General features: G+C 50.8%; 3 protein-coding genes across 5 annotated transcripts; 2 read left to right on the top strand and 1 right to left on the bottom strand.

Moving 5' to 3' along the window:
• The first annotated feature begins 600 nt into the window (after positions 1-600).
• MLLT11 (MLLT11 transcription factor 7 cofactor) lies at positions 601-3,887 on the top strand. 2 transcript variants are annotated; one of them, XM_070951045.1, is made up of 3 exons: positions 601-618; positions 890-1,053; positions 3,458-3,887. In XM_070951045.1, exon 3 carries the CDS (start codon positions 3,464-3,466, stop codon positions 3,740-3,742), a length of 279 nt encoding a protein of 92 aa, XP_070807146.1. In that variant the 5' UTR covers positions 601-618; positions 890-1,053; positions 3,458-3,463; the 3' UTR covers positions 3,743-3,887. The 2 variants fall into 2 exon arrangements, with proteins under 2 accessions (XP_070807146.1, XP_070807147.1); XM_070951046.1 differs by lacking the exons at positions 601-618; positions 890-1,053 and adding an exon at positions 1,065-1,195.
• A 1,824-nt stretch (positions 3,888-5,711) lies between these two features.
• GABPB2 (GA binding protein transcription factor subunit beta 2) lies at positions 5,712-11,384 on the top strand. 2 transcript variants are annotated; one of them, XM_070950943.1, is made up of 10 exons: positions 5,712-5,809; positions 6,592-6,644; positions 6,788-6,895; positions 7,109-7,276; positions 7,407-7,601; positions 7,841-7,991; positions 8,118-8,231; positions 8,719-8,901; positions 9,320-9,483; positions 9,953-11,384. In XM_070950943.1, exons 3-10 carry the CDS (start codon positions 6,788-6,790, stop codon positions 10,217-10,219), a joined length of 1,350 nt encoding a protein of 449 aa, XP_070807044.1. In that variant the 5' UTR covers positions 5,712-5,809; positions 6,592-6,644; the 3' UTR covers positions 10,220-11,384. The 2 variants fall into 2 exon arrangements, with proteins under 2 accessions (XP_070807044.1, XP_070807043.1); XM_070950942.1 differs by lacking the exons at positions 5,712-5,809; positions 6,592-6,644 and having other exon boundaries at positions 6,762-6,895; positions 7,769-7,991.
• A 326-nt stretch (positions 11,385-11,710) lies between these two features.
• LOC139322138 (cortexin-3-like) lies at positions 11,711-11,944 on the bottom strand. Its single transcript, XM_070951117.1, has one exon. The coding sequence runs from the start codon at positions 11,942-11,944 to the stop codon at positions 11,711-11,713; it is 234 nt and encodes a 77-aa protein (XP_070807218.1).
• Positions 11,945-16,673: the final 4,729 nt, after the last annotated feature.

The following is a 16,673-nucleotide window of genomic DNA, read 5'->3' as shown; positions in this document are numbered from 1 at the left end:
GGTCCACCCTCCCCCCCCCGAGGCTGCTGTGCCAAGAGGCGAGGGTGCGGGAGGGGGGCATATCCTGGCTTGGTGCAGTGCCCAGTTTGCAGATCCCCCCCCCGGCTAAAGGTGGCTTTGGGGGCAGAGAGAGGCTGGGGTCATCCCCAGATGGAGGCTTTTTAAGAAGAGACTGGACAGCCCTTTGTCTGAAAGGGCGTCGTTAGGGTCTCCTGCTTGAGCAGGGGGCTGGACTAGATGACCTCCGGGGTCCCCCCCCAGCTCTGTTATTCGATCTCTTATTGTGCAGCCCAGCCTCATAAGCGGGGATGACACCAACGGCCGAAGGATTTGTGGTGTCTGTCACGACACGGTTTTAGGAACCGAATCAGCTCCGCCAGGCAGGGGGCTCTTCCCCCCCTCCCCCAGGCATGGGGGGTTAGTCCTCGATTTACGACCACAATGGAGCCCCACGTTTCTGTTCAGAGACGGTTGTGAAGTGACCTGAGTAGCATACACACACCACCTCCACCCCAAAGCTCTTGAACTCGCACGCTGGATTGCAGGGAGTTCCACAGGCTAATTTTTCCACTGGGAGGACCAGAAGAGCCCAAGGCTGCCCGGCATTCAGAATCGCAGGTGAGCCCCCCTTCCTTTGTGGGAGAGGGCAAACCAGCTGCCCACCACCCTTTCCCCCACCTCCCCCTACTCTGTTTCTCGGAAGCCAATGCAATCAGTGCCTCCTTCCCTAGAGACTTCACCCCCCCCAGGTCCCCCCTCCCCATGCCCCCCCCTCCAGGTCCCCATCGCTGCTTTTCTTCCTTCCCTGGAAATAGCCCTTCCAGCTGATTCATTGGCTGGGTGGCCGATGGGGGGGGAGGACCCACCCGCCAGTGAAATCTCTTTCCAGGAGGGGCTGCATTGCAGCAAGAAAGGAGGGGAGGCGGACACGCCTGGCAGGCCCCCCGCCCAGCCCAAGGCAGCCAGACGCAGCTTCCCCGGTAGCCAAGCAGCATCTTCTGAAGAGACACACGGACAGATCAGTTCTCTTTCCCGGATCCCACCTAGAAGGAGGTAAGGCTGGGGAGAAACAGGAGGCACCCCAAAGGTTAGGTGAGATGCCGGGCGAGCCGTTGCATGCAGATTATGATTCATCGATTCCACCTTGCAAGGGTTGAGCTGCTCAAAAACCCTGGGCATCTGGGGATGTGATCAGGTATTTCAGATTATATTCATTTCTGTCGCCAGGAAATCTTGGCGTACTGTGGTATTGCTGTACGTGAACAGATGATGCTATATTAGATATTTTTTCTAGGTTATTCCCAGCCAGCAAACTGTGGCCTAATGTGATTTTATATGATATAATATTGAATATTATATTGTATTATATTACACCAGTACATGGTGCGCTCTCTCTCTCTCTCTCTCTCTCTCTCATATCTATCTATCTATATCTATCTATCTATCTATCTATCTATCTATCTATCTATCTATCATCTATCTATCTATCTATCATCTATCTATCTATCTATCTATCTATCTATCTATCTATCTCTATCCTATCTATCTATCTATCTATCTATCTATCTATCTATCTATCTCTATCATATCTATCTATCTATCATCTATCTATCTATCTATCTATCTATCTATCTATCTATCTCTATCCTATCTATCTATCTATCTATCTATCTATCTATCTATCTCTATCATATCTATCTATCTATCTATCTATCTATCTATCTATCTATCTATCTTCCTTTCTAAGTTACTATAGATCCAGAAAACCCTGACACAATGTAATATATAATTTCATTTCATTTTCCTATTTCTTAGCAACCTTATAGCTGAAACCCTTGTAAAACTGTATTATCGTCACACAATTTTATATACCATAATGTTTCAAGGATTCCATTTTTTTTTAATTGCCAGTTTCTTCCATCTTGTCAGAGAGCTGGAGCATAAATAAATCTGATGGAGACATGAGCCCCTTTATACATCTTTTTAAAGCCCAAACCTCAGTCCTTTTAACAGGCGCCTTGCCTTGTTTTTTTCTCTCTCTAAAATCAGTTGGGAGAATTCAGTCCCACCTACCCCCAAGGGAGAGGGGATTTAAAATTTTAACCATTCCCCGTCTCTTTTCTCTTCATTAGGGCACATGCCTTCCTTTTTAATATTGCCAAGTCATTCAGCCATCTCTCTACCGCCAGGAGGGGTAAAATAATTCTCCAAAAATGTTTCCAGCACACAAATAGAGAGATGCAAATATATCTCCTTCCATACAGGCTGCTAAAGATGCTATATTTAAAGAGGACAGATGTCTTGAGTAATTTCATACTCGCCACCGAGCTCCTCGTTCACAGCCTGCCCATCCTGGGTAAAATGAACCTTGCCCAGATTGGCTTGGAAAAGTCTTCATTAAGGGCCAGAGGGTTTTGCGGAGGAAAGGAAGAGGGAGGGGGCAGAGATGGTGGCAAAGAGGGTCCCCTGGGAAGGGGGGCCAGAAGGGAACCAGGCTGGCAAAGCAGCCACCCCAAAGAAACAGGACTGTGTCTGGGGGGACGCACGCAAGGGAAGAGAGGAATAATTATTGCAGAAAAATCTTCCACCGAGCCAAGGCAGGTCTTGCAGAGCAATTCATACAAGGAAGGAAGGAAGGAAGGAAGGAAGGAAGGAAGGAAGGAAGGAAGGAAGGAAGGATGGATGGAAGGAAGGAAGGAAGGAAGGAAGGAAGGAAGGAAGGAAGGAAGGAAGGAGGGTGGGTGAAAAAGATGGGGTGAGCAGAGGACTCTGGGCGGCTCACAATTCAGAAATGTATACAGGTAGTCCTTGACTTACAAGAGCTCATTTAGCGACCGTTCGAAGTTACAACCATTTATGACCATTTTTCACACTTATGACTGTTTGTTTATTTATTTATTTATTTATTTATTAATCAAATTTCTATACCGCCCTACTCCCGAAGGACTCAGGGCGGTGAACAGCCAAGATAAAATACAGACAATACAAATATTAAAAATCCCTTAAAATTATTAAATATTTCGGCCGAAACACAGATTAAAACACCCAATTTATAAAATCACGAATTCAAATCACTGTTGCCACATCCCCAGGGTTGTGTGATCAAAATTCAGACGCTTGGCAACTGACTCGTATTTATGACGGTTTCAGGGTCACGTGATCCCCTTTTGCGACCTCCTGACAAGCAAAATCAATGGGGGAGGCGGGTTCCCTTAACGACCGTGTGACTCACTTAAGAACTGCAGTGATTCACTTAAGAACCGTGGCAAGGGAGGTTGTAAAACGGGGCAAAGCTCGCTTAACAACTGCCTCACTGAGCAACATAAATTTTGGGCTCAACCTGTGCCCAAACTATGGTCGTAAGTCAAGGACCACCTCTATTAACCATTAAAATCTCAAAAACGTTTTAAAACCATCATGTCGCCTCTTTCCTGCTCTTCTTCCCCCTCCCCCCCAGGAAGAAATGAGGGACACCGTGAACTCCCAGTATGATTCCTTCCTTTACTGGAGAATGCCCATCCCTGAACTGGACCTCTCCGAACTGGAGTGCCTGGGACTGGCCGACCTCGCCCTCTTCAAGCCCAAACGGGGCTATGGCAGCCTCGTGTCCGAGCAGAAGACCCAGAAGTCGAGTCTGGGGGACCCGGAAGAGGCGGAGAGCGCCCTGCTCCCCTTCAGCAGCTTCAACTTCTGGAGAGCCCCCATTGCACGCATCAGCCCTGTAGATTTCGACCTCATCTGAAGCCCAGCAGCCTTTTTTTTTTATTACACCCCAATTGCATCTTTTCTGGTGGTGCTTCCTCCCTCCCCAAACTTCTCTGTGGTTCCTCTGTGCCGTGTTCGCGATTCCACGAGCTGATGTGTCTGAATCCTTTGCCATAAATCAAAAGTGGACTCTTCACATTGGTATGAGTGTCTTTGCTAAAATACTGTATCTCTCTCACAAATACACACACACCCCCACTGCCAGGGTCCACAGGAGGACTAGGAGAAGGAATTGTAAAAAAACAAAACAAAATTAAAAATCCCTCTTCCTGTGCGCATGTGACCAATCAGCCAGCAGGGTTAGCAACTGGCAGCTTCGTGCCCAAATCCATCCTACAAAGATTTGGCCCATGCATATTATTATTATTATTATTATTTTCCTTTAACCGAAAATCTCCTGCCAGCAGGAATAGCACAAGTTTTGCTTTAAAATAATCCCAAATTGAGAGGCTTATTTGAGGGTGTGTGTAAGTTTTGTAGAACCTTCCCTAATTTTTCCTGGAAAAGGAAGGAAATGGCAGAGAAAAAGGAAATTAAAAATCGGAGGGATGTGCGTAGAAGAAAACAGGGCTGTCCATTATGGGTCAAAGAAAGAGATCCGATTAAAATATGGCAGGGGGAGGTCTGGTATGCTTTCCCCAAAGAACTAAAGGATAACAGAGATTGGTCAGGTATCACCCCCACCTCCCTCCCCAAGCCGGCACATGTGGGCATCTATAGGTTCCCTCACTTTCACAGCTGGTGGGCCCAATGCTGGCTGAAGCTTAAAACACCAGGAGTTGGGAAACACCCTTTTTTAAAAAGATGGATGTTGGAAGGGAGAACCGTTTAGGTCTTCTGTAAAATGGGGAAATGAAAAAGGGGATGATGGATGTGAAACTGACTCGTTCTGTGGTTCAGGTCCAATTGCTCGAGGGGTATCCAGAGGCTCTGGAAACGGTCCCAGCTTGGGGTGCAGGGATGAATTGGAGACTGAAAGCGCTTTATTCATTTCCTTCTCCAGAGATGAGGAAGTCAATGGACAGGATTCACACAACCCCCATTCCTCTCTGAACGATCGCTTTTAAAACCAGGGTCAGGTCCAAATCTGAAGGGCCACCAGAAAGAGGCAGTCGTGAAGCCCCTGGCCTCCGATCTGGCCCTAAGCATGGATTTTCCGTGGGAGCAAACAGGTCCCGGGGTCACACCCATGTTCTGGCTCCAGGAGAGTCCTTTGGGTCTCAAGCACACGCGTGTCACCACGGCTCATCCATGCGTTCATATCCTCCACATGTGGCATCTTCAGTGTGTTGCAACTGGAAGGGATTGTGCCCACCTGGACTTTTCGGGGGGGGGGGAGGAATGACCAGAAAGGCTGCCATCCAGGATGGGGGGGTATGTCATGCAGCCCTGGGTAGGGGGCCTGCTGGGGAGCATGGGTGCGGTGGTCCAAACTCTTTGCAAAGGGCTCAATTCTATAAACACTCATATCAGGTGGGCATCTCTGATCTAATGCTGCAGTTCACACAGCTGGGGAAGATGGGACTCATAGTCCAGCACTTTTTGGGGGGGGGGCTTCATTGGAGGGGTTCCCAAAGCAAGTGGAGATCCAGGATGATGGTTTTTGGGTTTCCAGTCCTGTTTGTGCCTCCCCCCCTCCCCGTATAATCAACACACAACGAGATGGACATTTTTTCTGCCATTCTGGGCTCTTGGTGATTCTACAGGAGGCGCCTGACCATAGAGACGCGGAAGGGAGAGAGCGCCTCCATTCAGGGAGCGTTAGAACGCGGTCGGCCTCGCCCTACCATAGAAATGTGGGGGGGCAGAGCGTCCCCACACCGCGCCTAAGCGATTTCCTTTCCGCTGCCGGAAGAGCGAGGCTGTGTGTGTCACACCCTAAAGGTTCCCCCATTAGAGATACTTCCGGGTGTGCCATTTTTTTTCCTCCCGTTTGTGGGAGCGGCTTGTCCGTTTGGAAACTCTTATCTTCCGGACTGCGAAGAACTTTCCAAAACAGGCTGATCTGGACACGGGGAGCCCTCCCCCCCCTCCGCTTCCCAGGGTGAGTCCGAATCTGGGGGGGGGGGGTTATTAATGGGGTCTGGAGGAAAAGGACCCCCCCCCAATAGGGTTGGACTACAACGCCCATCGTTCTGTCCCACCCTACGTGCCTGGATTGCACTGCCCCTCCCCCCTTCTCCTGGACCCCAGAGCTTTTCATCCCCATGCCTGGAGTACCTCACTTCCCATCATCCACCGACCAGCAGAGCCACAAAGGCTGCTCCCATCCTCCCCAGCGCCAGGACGGGCTGGGCCTCCCTTTAGAGTGGGCAGGGCCATGAGGACTACAACTCCCATCCCTGATCCTGCTCCTTGGCTGGGCTCACACCAGATCCTGGCTACGTTCCCTTAACCCCCCCTGGATTGAGATCAACAGAATAACAGAGTTGGAAGGGGCCCCTGGAGGTCATCCAGTCCGACCCCCTTGCTCAAGCAGGAGACCCTATTGCAGGGGTGCCCAAGCTTGGCCACTTTAAGACTTCTGGACTTCAACTCCCAGAATTCACCACCTGGCCAAGCATGGCTGTCGGGGGAATTCTGGGAATTGAAGTCCACAAGTCTTAAAGTGGCCAAGCTTGGACACCCCTGCAATAGGGTCTCCTGCTTGAGCAAGGAGTCGGACTAGATGACCTCCAGGAGCCCCTTCCAACTCTGTTAATGGGATCCTGTCCCATACTCTATCCCATTCTGGACAAATGGCTGTGCAATCTCCCATTAAAACCTCCAGGGATAGAGCACCCACAATGTCCGAAGATTAAAGCTGAACTTGTCTTTCTTGTTAAGATTTTGCAGAGAGAAGGACGCCAGGCGAGGAACACAATGGCCCAGATCCCTCTGTGAGTAGAGCCAGACCCTAAAAGGGAGGCGGGGGGGGGGCATGCAGACCCACCATTGACCTCCTCTCCCACCCACCCCAGTCCAAACCAGTGAGATTTCTCTCCCCCCAGATGTTTGAAACCATCTGTTCCCCTGTATAAAGATGTCACTCATGGACCTGGGGAAGAAGCTCCTGGAAGCGGCCCGCCAAGGCCAGGATGATGAAGTCAGGCTGCTAATGGCCAACGGAGCCCCCTTCACCACTGACTGGGTACGTCCGACTGGGTGGGAAAGCCAGCGAGGCGGGGAGGAAGGCAAGATAGGGACAGCAGGATTATACATTTCAGGAGATAAGATGGAAAAAGGTTATCTCAAGCGGAGTCCTCCCGCCAAAGAAGAAGGAAACAAAGACAAAGAAACTCATCACGGCTCCGCAAAAGAGGGCAACCAAGGATAATAATCTTCCTGCTTAATCATTCAACAGCTGGGAATATCAGCCCTTCACCTCGCTGCTCAGCATGGGCATTATTCGACGGCCAAAGTTTTGCTTCGGGCTGGAGTCAGTCGAGATGCTCGGACCAAGGTTGACCGGACGCCCCTCCATATGGCGGCTGCGGATGGTCACGGCCATATTGTCGAGCTGCTGGTCAGGGTAAGCAGGTGCTTCTCGTGGCCTTCCACTTTTCCTTGTAGCTCTCGTAAACATGCCGAGGCTTCTGCCTTTCTTTTCTCTGACCTTCCCCAAACGGTTCTGATCCACTCGGCGGTGTCTCCCTGTCCAGAACGGCGCTAACGTGAACGCCAAGGACATGCTGAAGATGACCGCTCTGCACTGGGCCACCGAACACAACCATCGAGACATTATCGAGCTGCTTCTCAAATGCGGGGCGGACGTCTATGCCTTCAGCAAATTTGGCAAGTCCGCTTTCGACATCGCTTTGGACAAGAAAAATCCCGAAATTTTGTTGCTGCTGCAGGTGGGCTGAAATCCCATCTTGGGGTCTTTTGAGTGTCCCTTCTGCCCATTGTTTAGTTGTCATTTGGGGCTGAATCTTTGGGATTCTGGCTTTAATAGCGCAGGGCGCAAGAGGACACTGGACTCCGGTACTTATTTGAGTTGTTTCCACTGTGGACCTCTGCTCAGATTTTGGCTTTGGCAGCGAAGAGCTGTTTTCGGCTTGGCTCCATGAAGCCTCAAAGGCTTTCTCTTCTTAAGGAAGCGATGCAGAATCCGGTCAGTGCCAACCCCGACAGGGTGCATGCTGTCCCAGACTCCGTGACGGTGACCCAGCCCTTCATTCTGGCTTCCGGAGAACTGCTGAGCCTGGCCAGCATTGTTTCTTCAGTGGATACCAAAGCAACCTCAGGTTGGAGCATAATTCCTCCCTCCAACCCTTGCTAAGGGGCAGGGATAGGGGTCCACCTTGTTAAAAGGTGTTAAGAGGGCCATCTCCTTTCTGACTCTCTGTCTCTTCTCTCTCTTCCCTGCTTAGGAAATTCCATTGTTTCCATGGGGCAGTTTCTAGATTCTACCTCCTCTGTTCTAGCTACCCTGGCGGCTGTTGCAGAGGCCTCTGGCCCCATTTCCAGTGCCAACCAAATTCCTGGTGGGTTCAAAGGCACAATCAGGCTGGCAGAGGGAGTGTTGACATATGTGGGTCGCAGTTGGACAAGGGCGACACTAATAAGTCTTTTTTTCCCTTTTAGAAATTTCACAGTCATGTCTGAAACAAGGCGAGTCTTTTAGAGCAGTGTTTTCCAACCTCAGAAAATTTAAGACATGTGGACTTCAACTCCCAGAATTCCCCAGCCAGCCTGAAGTCCACACCTCTTAAAGTTGTCAGGGCTGAGAAACAAGGTTTAGAATAATGCAATTTCCATTCTTAATTGAGAGAAGAAGCCAGTCCTTAACTTTCCTGCAAACTGCTTGTGCTTTATTTCCACCAGAAGATCAAGACGGTTTTTATTTTATTATTTTTTTAAAAAAGCAAAGCCTGCCATTTTCTAGGAAAGTCTAGCAAAGCCTTAATTTTGGTGACTGTTTCGAATCTCGATTTTACACTGGTTTAAAGACTCCTTCCTCCATGGTTGCAGCTGTCTCGGAAGAAATTGTGGAAACTCTACCAGACGATACTTCTCTCCGGCAGGCGGTTGGTGGTGGCCAGCATGTTCTCATGCTCGTGACTGAGGGCATCCCTGAGGGTCATCTCCAGGCAGCTCTGCCGGCCACTCACCTAGGACAGCAGTTCATTGTAATGATGCCGAAGGAGCAGGAAGGTAAAGGGCCTCTGGGGAGGTCCTGCCAAACAGCCATCCTTGATTCAGGATACCCAGGTGTCTGGACTGCATACCCATAAGCCTGGGGCCGATGGGAACTGTGGTGTTTGAGGCTGAATGCTGGGAAGATGGCCAGAAGAAGACTATTATTAAGCATTATTTTTAATGCTTAACAATTATTTTCATTACTGGCTTTATTTATTTATTTATTTTTTAAATTTGGTGCCAGCCAACCTTCTGATTCTGGCCTTCTCAAAAGTCTGAGAGGGAGGGCTGGAATTTTATCAAAAAAAATTCTCCCACCTATTTTATCTGCCTGCATTGTATTCAATCCCTCCCTGATCTACTCAATTTCTCCACTGACTCTCCATATTTTAATGCCTTCCTTTTTCTCCTCTGCCCCTGCCTCAATTTTCAGTTCTGATTGTGCCTGCTGGTCAGGAGGCAGAAGGACCCCCCCTCAAGACCCCGAGCAAGAATAACCCCGTGGCCGAAGCAGAGAAGCCGCCCTCCAAGAAAGTCAAAATGAAACCAGCGGGGGATGGAAAAGAGGAGGAAGAAGAGGAGCAGGAAGGGAGAGAGGTAAGAGCCACTCCCCTTTGCACACCTATGTTCACACCTGTCCTCACAGCATTGGTGCCCTCCTAGAAGTGCTGGACCTCAGCTCCTATCATCCCCAGCTGGTACATCAGATAATCCAGATCGCCAGATACGCAAAGCTGGAGAAGCAAAAGGGCATCAAAAGGCGAATTTGAGATTCAGGAGACTTGGTTGCTGTTCAGATGATGCACTCAACTACCCCTTGTAGTCGGTTTGTTTCTGGTTTTCACCCTGGTGCAAATCCAGCCCTTTCAGGTTTGTTAACCAGGATTCATAGCTTAAGGTATCGTGCAGCCCCACTCCGCTGTCGTTTAGAGAAACTGATACAAGCCGCTTTCTTTCGTAAACCAGAAATTCAAAGGTTTGCGTGGCACGCTCCCTGCAGGACCCACCTCCTCTCTCTTGGCAGAACGTTTCTCTCCCCCGTGATAAAGCCCTGACTTTTTCCTAGGACGGCCACGCCAAAGAAGCTTTGCGACAGCAGCTCCAGGAGGCCAATCACCAAGCGGCAGAATACCGAAGCCGGCTTCTGAAGAAGGAGCAGGAGGCTGAGCTCTACCGGCAGAAGCTGGCAACCATGAGCCAGCAGGAGGCCGGCACGGGAGAAGGGGCTGCCCAGGAGGAGCTCAGTGGAGCTGACACCGTCAAGGTGTCTTCAGAAGAAACGGGACAGGGGCAGCTCCAGGACGACACAGACACCGAGACGGTCACTTCTTAACCCCCAGGTTGTTGTTTTGCCACACTTGTTAAAAAAGGCAACCAAAGTTTTGCCCCAGGAAAACTTGAGATGGGGGAATGTGGGAGCAGGTTCTTGAGGCTGCCCCTCATCAACCCTCTAACGGGCTCATTCTGGGGGCTTGAAGCCTCCGGGGGTCTCTGTTCTGTTCAACAGAGGCCTTTAAGGCAAGCCAAGGAACTCAAAAGTCCCCTTAGAAAGATCAGCATGCAGGCACTGTCTTGGGAAAGGCCCTGTGTCTTGGGGCAGTCCCGGGGTGCAGGAAGAGGGAAGAGTGCTCTGAAAAACCCCTTAATCGGCTGAGAGCCAAGAGCAGCCACAGGGATCCGGCCAGCTCAGACAAGAGCCAGAAATGTTGTCCAGATGCCACATTCTTGCAGTGGAGGTTGCTCAAAGGAAGTGGGGCTCCACCGGCCCCCACCCTCCCGAACCTAAATGACAGATCTATCCGAAGTCCTAAAAAAAAGCTTGCAAAATTGCAACGGGGTCATCAAAAGCGAGGGAGTTGCGGGACGTCCCGCTGTGTGGAAATCGCCCCCTGCTTCAGCCGTCATGCAGTTGTGTTAGCGTGAGCTGCGTTAACCCAGATTTATGACAGACAGGCCACTCTTTTCAACAAACCCTGTTTGCTGGCTATAGGAATGTGGAGTTTGTGGCCTTCCCACTGGTTTGTGGACTGAGTTAAGAAGGGCTGGGCCTTGTGGTGCAGCCACGTCAGAAGAACCCAACCCCGACGTAGAGGGGTGCAGAAGGGAGGGCTCTGCCTCTCTCTTTCTCAGGGGTTTGGCAACTTTTTAAGACCTGTGGATTTAATCGTGGGGGTTCTGGGAGTTGAAGTCCAGACTGGGATCCTTCCAGGGCTGCCCAATTAGGATTGTGAGTGTGCCAGCAGGGAGGGAGGGAGGGAGATTGAAGTCACAAGGCAGCCGCTGTGGAACACCAGCCCTGTTTTATTTGAAGCACGCAATACTCTCCAAAGAGACCACTGCCCACCTTTGTAGAAGGGTCTCCAAATGAAAAGTAGTGCCTTATGGGTCCTTAACGAGGCAGGATTCGCACGGGGTGCATTTCCCCACAATGCCCTCCTCCCTTGCCAGCCACAAATGTTTTCCCAGACACATTCAATAAATTCTGCTTTTCAAATAGCTTTATGCCTAGGAGTGTTTCGTTTAGCGAATGCAAAGGTTCTTTTAGAGGTTGAAATATTCGTTCTGCAAATTGCGTGCCTCCCTCTCCTCTCGCCCTGCTTTGAGGTGGGCAGGTGCCTGGTGACTGAGGTGCCAAGCGTTACCTGCCTCTTGTTCCTTCCTAAGCCACAGAACGAAGCCGCAGAATCTTTGCCCTGAGTTCAAACCAGGATGGGCAGAACCTCCCGTCTCTGCCAGGCCCGAGCAGGTAGACTGCCCCCGTGCGTGGAGGTTCCACCGAGGCAGCCATACCCAGGCTTGGGCCGGCCATCTCCACCAGTTGCTCTCAGGCCAGGCGATAGTCCAAGGTGTCTTTCTCCACGTAATCGGTCCAGGTGGAGGGGGGCATGCTCCGGTAGGGGTCCAGGAGGATCCGGAAGCAACGGATGATCAGCACCGCCAGGAAGACGAAGAGGAAGAAGACGAAGAGGAAGGTCGCCTTCTGCTCCAGGGAGAGGGTGGGGTCGGGCCGGAGGGCGCTGGCCAGGGCGGGCAGGGAGCTGCCCTGGCTGGTGGCCATGAGGACTGGCACCCCCAGGGAGCGAGTGTCCGGCTGTGTCCGCAGCACCGCCTGGAAGGGGGACAAAGACCCCGTTAGCAGTGGGTGGCCTCTGCAGCAGCTGAAGAGCCAGGAAGTAGAGGAGCCCACGGCCAGACAGGCGGCCAATCAATGGAAGAAATAAATTTTATCAAATCGATGCAGGGTGGGGTCTATTATCCCTGGCCTGGGAGCCTTTTTAAAAAATGCCCTTTCATTGCAACACTGATGGATGGCAGGCGAGGGGCTGGAACCCTGTTTTGGGTGCTTCGATGCCCAGCCCAACGAAAGGGTGAGCAATTGGGGAGGGGTCATCCTAGGTTGCTGTCTTGCCCTGTCCTCTCCTCTCACTATTTTAAAGCTTGTTCAACACGGCTCTAAAATTTAAAACAATCCCTTTTGCAGAAGGGCTGGGTGTATTAAGAACGCAACCCCGAACTGCAAGCAGAAGGGCATTTTTAAGGCTGGGAGAGGGGAGGTGGCAGGTGGGGCATGGGGGAAACCCCACAGCTGTTGCCCACATGGGACCCTTCCCATCCCACCCTATGACCTGCGCTGTTTGAATGCCAGCCGCTCCTGATTCAGACCCCTGGAATGGGAAGGAGACGTCTCACCTGGAGGAAAAGCCGAGCCAATCTCTAGCAACGCATCGCTGCCAGCCAGGTAGGCGGCCCCCTTCTTCGCCCAGCCGTTCTGGGAAATCAAGGCTGGGTGGGATTAGCACAGAAGCCGTTGCCGGAGGCTTCCCGCATCTTCCTCACTGATGGACAGCGGCATACCAAGGCAGGGAGCAGAGGAATTCGTCCCAGCTGGGACTGGGACTGGGGCGGGAGTCCTGGGGAGGGCAGAGGTCCCCTCTTTGCCGAGGGTGGGGGCAGCTTCCTCCGGTGCCCACGCGTCCCTGGCCAAAGCACCCAAGATGCTTCATAGCTGTTGCCAGGGGCAACCAGTTGCTATGGAGATGACGAGCAAACTCTGGACCAGACAGGAGGGAGAATGCCGGAAACGGTGGATGTTCAGCTCTCCATCCGAGGCTAAACTTTTGGGGCAAGCGGAGAACAGCGGCCGGCCTTGTTCTAAGCTGCCCTCAGGAAGCCAATGATGGCCAAACCCTAAACCTGGATTAAGAAGCCACAATTGCAGCGTTCGCGTGACACGCCTCGCCCAACCATACGCACGACACCATTTTCAAACCTTGGTGTGACCATCTTGGGCACAAGGAGGGTGAATTCAGGCCAGATCAAGAAAGATGGTCCAGAAGCTGCCCAAATTCTGAACCAGCGAGATTCCCGGTGTGGCGTTTTTCCTTTTGCAGAGAGAAAGAATTGTGTTTCCAGGTCTCCAAAAATCCCAAGCCATTTAGCAGAAAACAAACCTGGTTTAGTCATCCTGGTTTGGTTATTTTTTTTTTTATGACCGACCCAGGTTGGTGCATCTTTGATCCAAGGCCGGTCGCAAGAAAATGGGACCCCCGATGCCCCCCTCCTCTGAATGTGCATCCTTTCCGGATGTTCCCGAGAGCGGAGCTGAGCATCTGGAAGACCCCAGACCTTTCCAGACTCTTCAATGGATCGTGCTGGTGCCAGGGAAGTGTGTGACTCACAAGGGGCCGCCAGGTGGCACTGCCAGGCCGGGTTTGCTCCTTTGGAGGGTGCCCAGATTTCTCAGCCCTTGAGGGAGAAAGAAAGGGACCCCTATTTTTTATTTTTAAACCTCAGCAAAAAGTTCTTTCTGACATCCTCGTTTTTTAAAAATTGGATGCACAATTAAAGCTGCAAAAATACTTTTCAAGGGATTTTTTAAAGACAGTTATTTGGCTTTCCTTCCCTTTTGAGAAATTGATCATCTCCAAATACTCGGCACCCACCAAACGTTTTTTGGGGTGGCCCCAGAATCTATGAAACGGAAGGAAGGAAGGAGAGGGGACGGTGGCTGGAGGATTCAAGCTGAGCTCCTGAGAGGACTCACCAAAAACTCCCGCCTCTTCCTTTTGCTGCATCCACAAAGGTAGACTGCTCCTGGAGTTGGAGGCTCTCCAACTTTTGCGTACGGTGGGGCCCCTCTACGATCCAGCATCAGAAGAGCTGGCCAGATGTTGTGTAGCAAGAAGAACCACATAGAAACTCTTTTCCCTTTCTTTGCTGTTTACCACCAATAGAAGTGCAGGAAGGCAGGAAGCTCCATTTTCAAAAATTTCTTAGAAACGGCTTCCTTGCTCCCTTCACCTCTCTCAGCCCAGCCCCAACGGGCAGGCTCCCAAGTCATCAGCCACATCTGTAGGCCTCTTGGCATAAAAGGAGAGGAGGAAGAAACACCTGGCAACTTCTCTCTCTCTCTCACACACACACACAGTCTAACTTGGCATTGTCTTCCCAGTTTTGAGGAAGTTGTGGCCGTATTAATTCCAAAGAGCAGCAAAAGTTGAATGCTGATGTTTAACATGAGCCAGCCGAGACACGGGGGGGGGGGGTTGGTCCCCCCCCCCAGCATTTAGATTTAATCTCCAGGCTTTGGAAATTAAATCTAAACTTCCTTTTGCTCTGCAACCCATGGAGGAGGAGAACAGGAAACCAATCGCCAAGCAAGGAAAAATTCTATTAGGTAATTTTCTGCAAAATCCAACCAGTTTTCGCAAATAAACTTTATTCTCCGGGTGCAGATTTAGCATTGTGTTTCCCCGGCTGCTGTTTCCGAGGGTTTTGCGATGGGAACTGGTCCAGACTTTGTAGGAGAAAAAGCAGTTTTGGGGATCAGGTGACCGTGTTGCGATGTTGAGAAAATTGAGAGGTGGATGATGGGCACAAGAGTTGCAGGTCACTATCCTTGCAGTCTCTACAGAACCATCTCTGAATCTATCACAGGAGCCCTCAATCGCTTTGCCAGCTGTGCTGCACCTCTGGCGTTTGAATATAAATGCTGGGGAATTCTGGGAGTTGAAGTCCTCCAGGCTTAAAATTGCCAAGGTTGGAGACCCCTGGTTTAAACAGTTGTCTTGGCTAAGGATCGTCTCTTGCCCCTTGGAAAGACAGTCCCCATAGTGCACTGCCAGACTACAACTCCCAAAAGCCGGAGAACATGATGGGGAGGGCCGTTGCATCCATTGAGGGACTCCCCAATTTCCTCCACTTTGGAAGACGGGGAAGCCAATCCATCAACCCAGCTCTGGGATGCTCTAACCGCAGTTTGGAAAATCCAAATTAGGATTATGAGCTCATCCCTGGCACGGCTCGGGTGTTTCTTTTGGGGTGGGGGGAGCTGTTTTCCCTCCCCAGCCACCTGCCCAATTTGGGGAGGGGGACGTCTGTTAAGATGAAGCAAGGAGGAAGAGACAAGAGGGGGAAGAGGGACTGTCTGCTTTAGCAATCAAACCTCTTTATTCTTCAAGCGAGCCAAAAGTGATGGGGGGGGGCCACGACAGAGATGGCCAGATGTGCTGCAGATGCAGGAAGGACGGAGAGCAGAGAGGCCCCTGAAGGCTGCAGGGTTCTTCCAGATGTTCAGGGAAGCTGGAAACGACTGTCTGGCCAAACGGGGCCCATTTCGGGCCCTCCGAGGGAGAAACCTTTGCCTAGGAAGAGACCTCCACCCCACCCTGGAGACCCTCCCCCCTCCCAGCTGCCCCCCCTTCCTGGAGTTGTAACCCAACTTAGTCAGAGAGAATCTGTTCAGGATAAGCAGATCAACTTTCAGCCATTCCGGCAGGAATATGCGGGATGGGATTTGTAGTCCAGATAAATACCTTGGACTGGACTGGCCTTTTCCTCCAGATTGTGGAGAGGAGCAAATTCGATCAGTAATCAAAAAGACCAACAAGAGTGTCACAGTTGTACTTCCTTAGCAGGGAGTTGGACTAAATGACCTCCAAGGTCCCTTCCAGCTCTGTTCCTGTTACATACCAGCGTTGGACTGTGCAGGCTGCAAATTTTCCCTGCTTGGTCTCCGTTCTGAATTGAAACCTCCTTTAATTATTAAACCTTCATTGGGACTGAATCAGGTGCCGGTTTTCCTTTTTTTTACTTCTCTTATACGAAGTTAAAACAATGAAATATACACATATATTAATACTTTATGTACAATTTTTTTTTTTAGAAAATAAAAGTGCTGCAAGGAAGAACTTTCCACACACACACGCTCCAACCCCCACCCGCCCTCCCACCCCCCCCAAATATCCTGCCCACGTGATTAAAAAAACAAACCAGAAAACGGATTTGCAGCCCTCGGTGGGTTTCTCCGGATGGCACTTAGCAAAAAATAAAATAAAATAAAAATGGGTCGGTTTACAGATTCTCCCCTCCTCCTCATGGGTCTCCCACCCCTCCCCATTTTGGAGAGGGACAGATTTAGGGACTGTTGCAAGTACGACATCAAAAGAATTCCCTCCCCGCCCCTCTGCTTTTCATTTTCTTTTGCAAGCCACAGTTGTGGAAAAGCCATTCTCCGATTCTGGAGCACGTGGGAAAACATCTATACATTATTTGCACTGTTCATGGGGGACACCATCTTGGAAACGAGTTTACAAACCTCTTTGTGGACTAGCTCCTTGCGCAGGCTGGGTTTGACAAGCTGGAGCTTCCAAATTCAGCCAGCCAAGAATCGAGGCGTAGGTGAGCAGGATGAACCAAGCTGGCCCATGAGAAAGCTCTGCCCGATGGGGGTGGGGAGTGTAACTTGAGAAGAAAATTTGGAGACCCCTCCCCCAGGCGGAGATAAT

The sequence above is a fragment of the Pituophis catenifer genome, unplaced genomic scaffold (assembly GCF_029215685.1).
Source record: "Pituophis catenifer annectens isolate HBS135680 unplaced genomic scaffold, rPitCat1.0.hap2 SCAF_10, whole genome shotgun sequence".
In the NCBI taxonomy this organism is placed as follows: domain Eukaryota; kingdom Metazoa; phylum Chordata; class Lepidosauria; order Squamata; family Colubridae; genus Pituophis; species Pituophis catenifer.
This window is presented reverse-complemented; position numbering and strand designations above follow the sequence as displayed.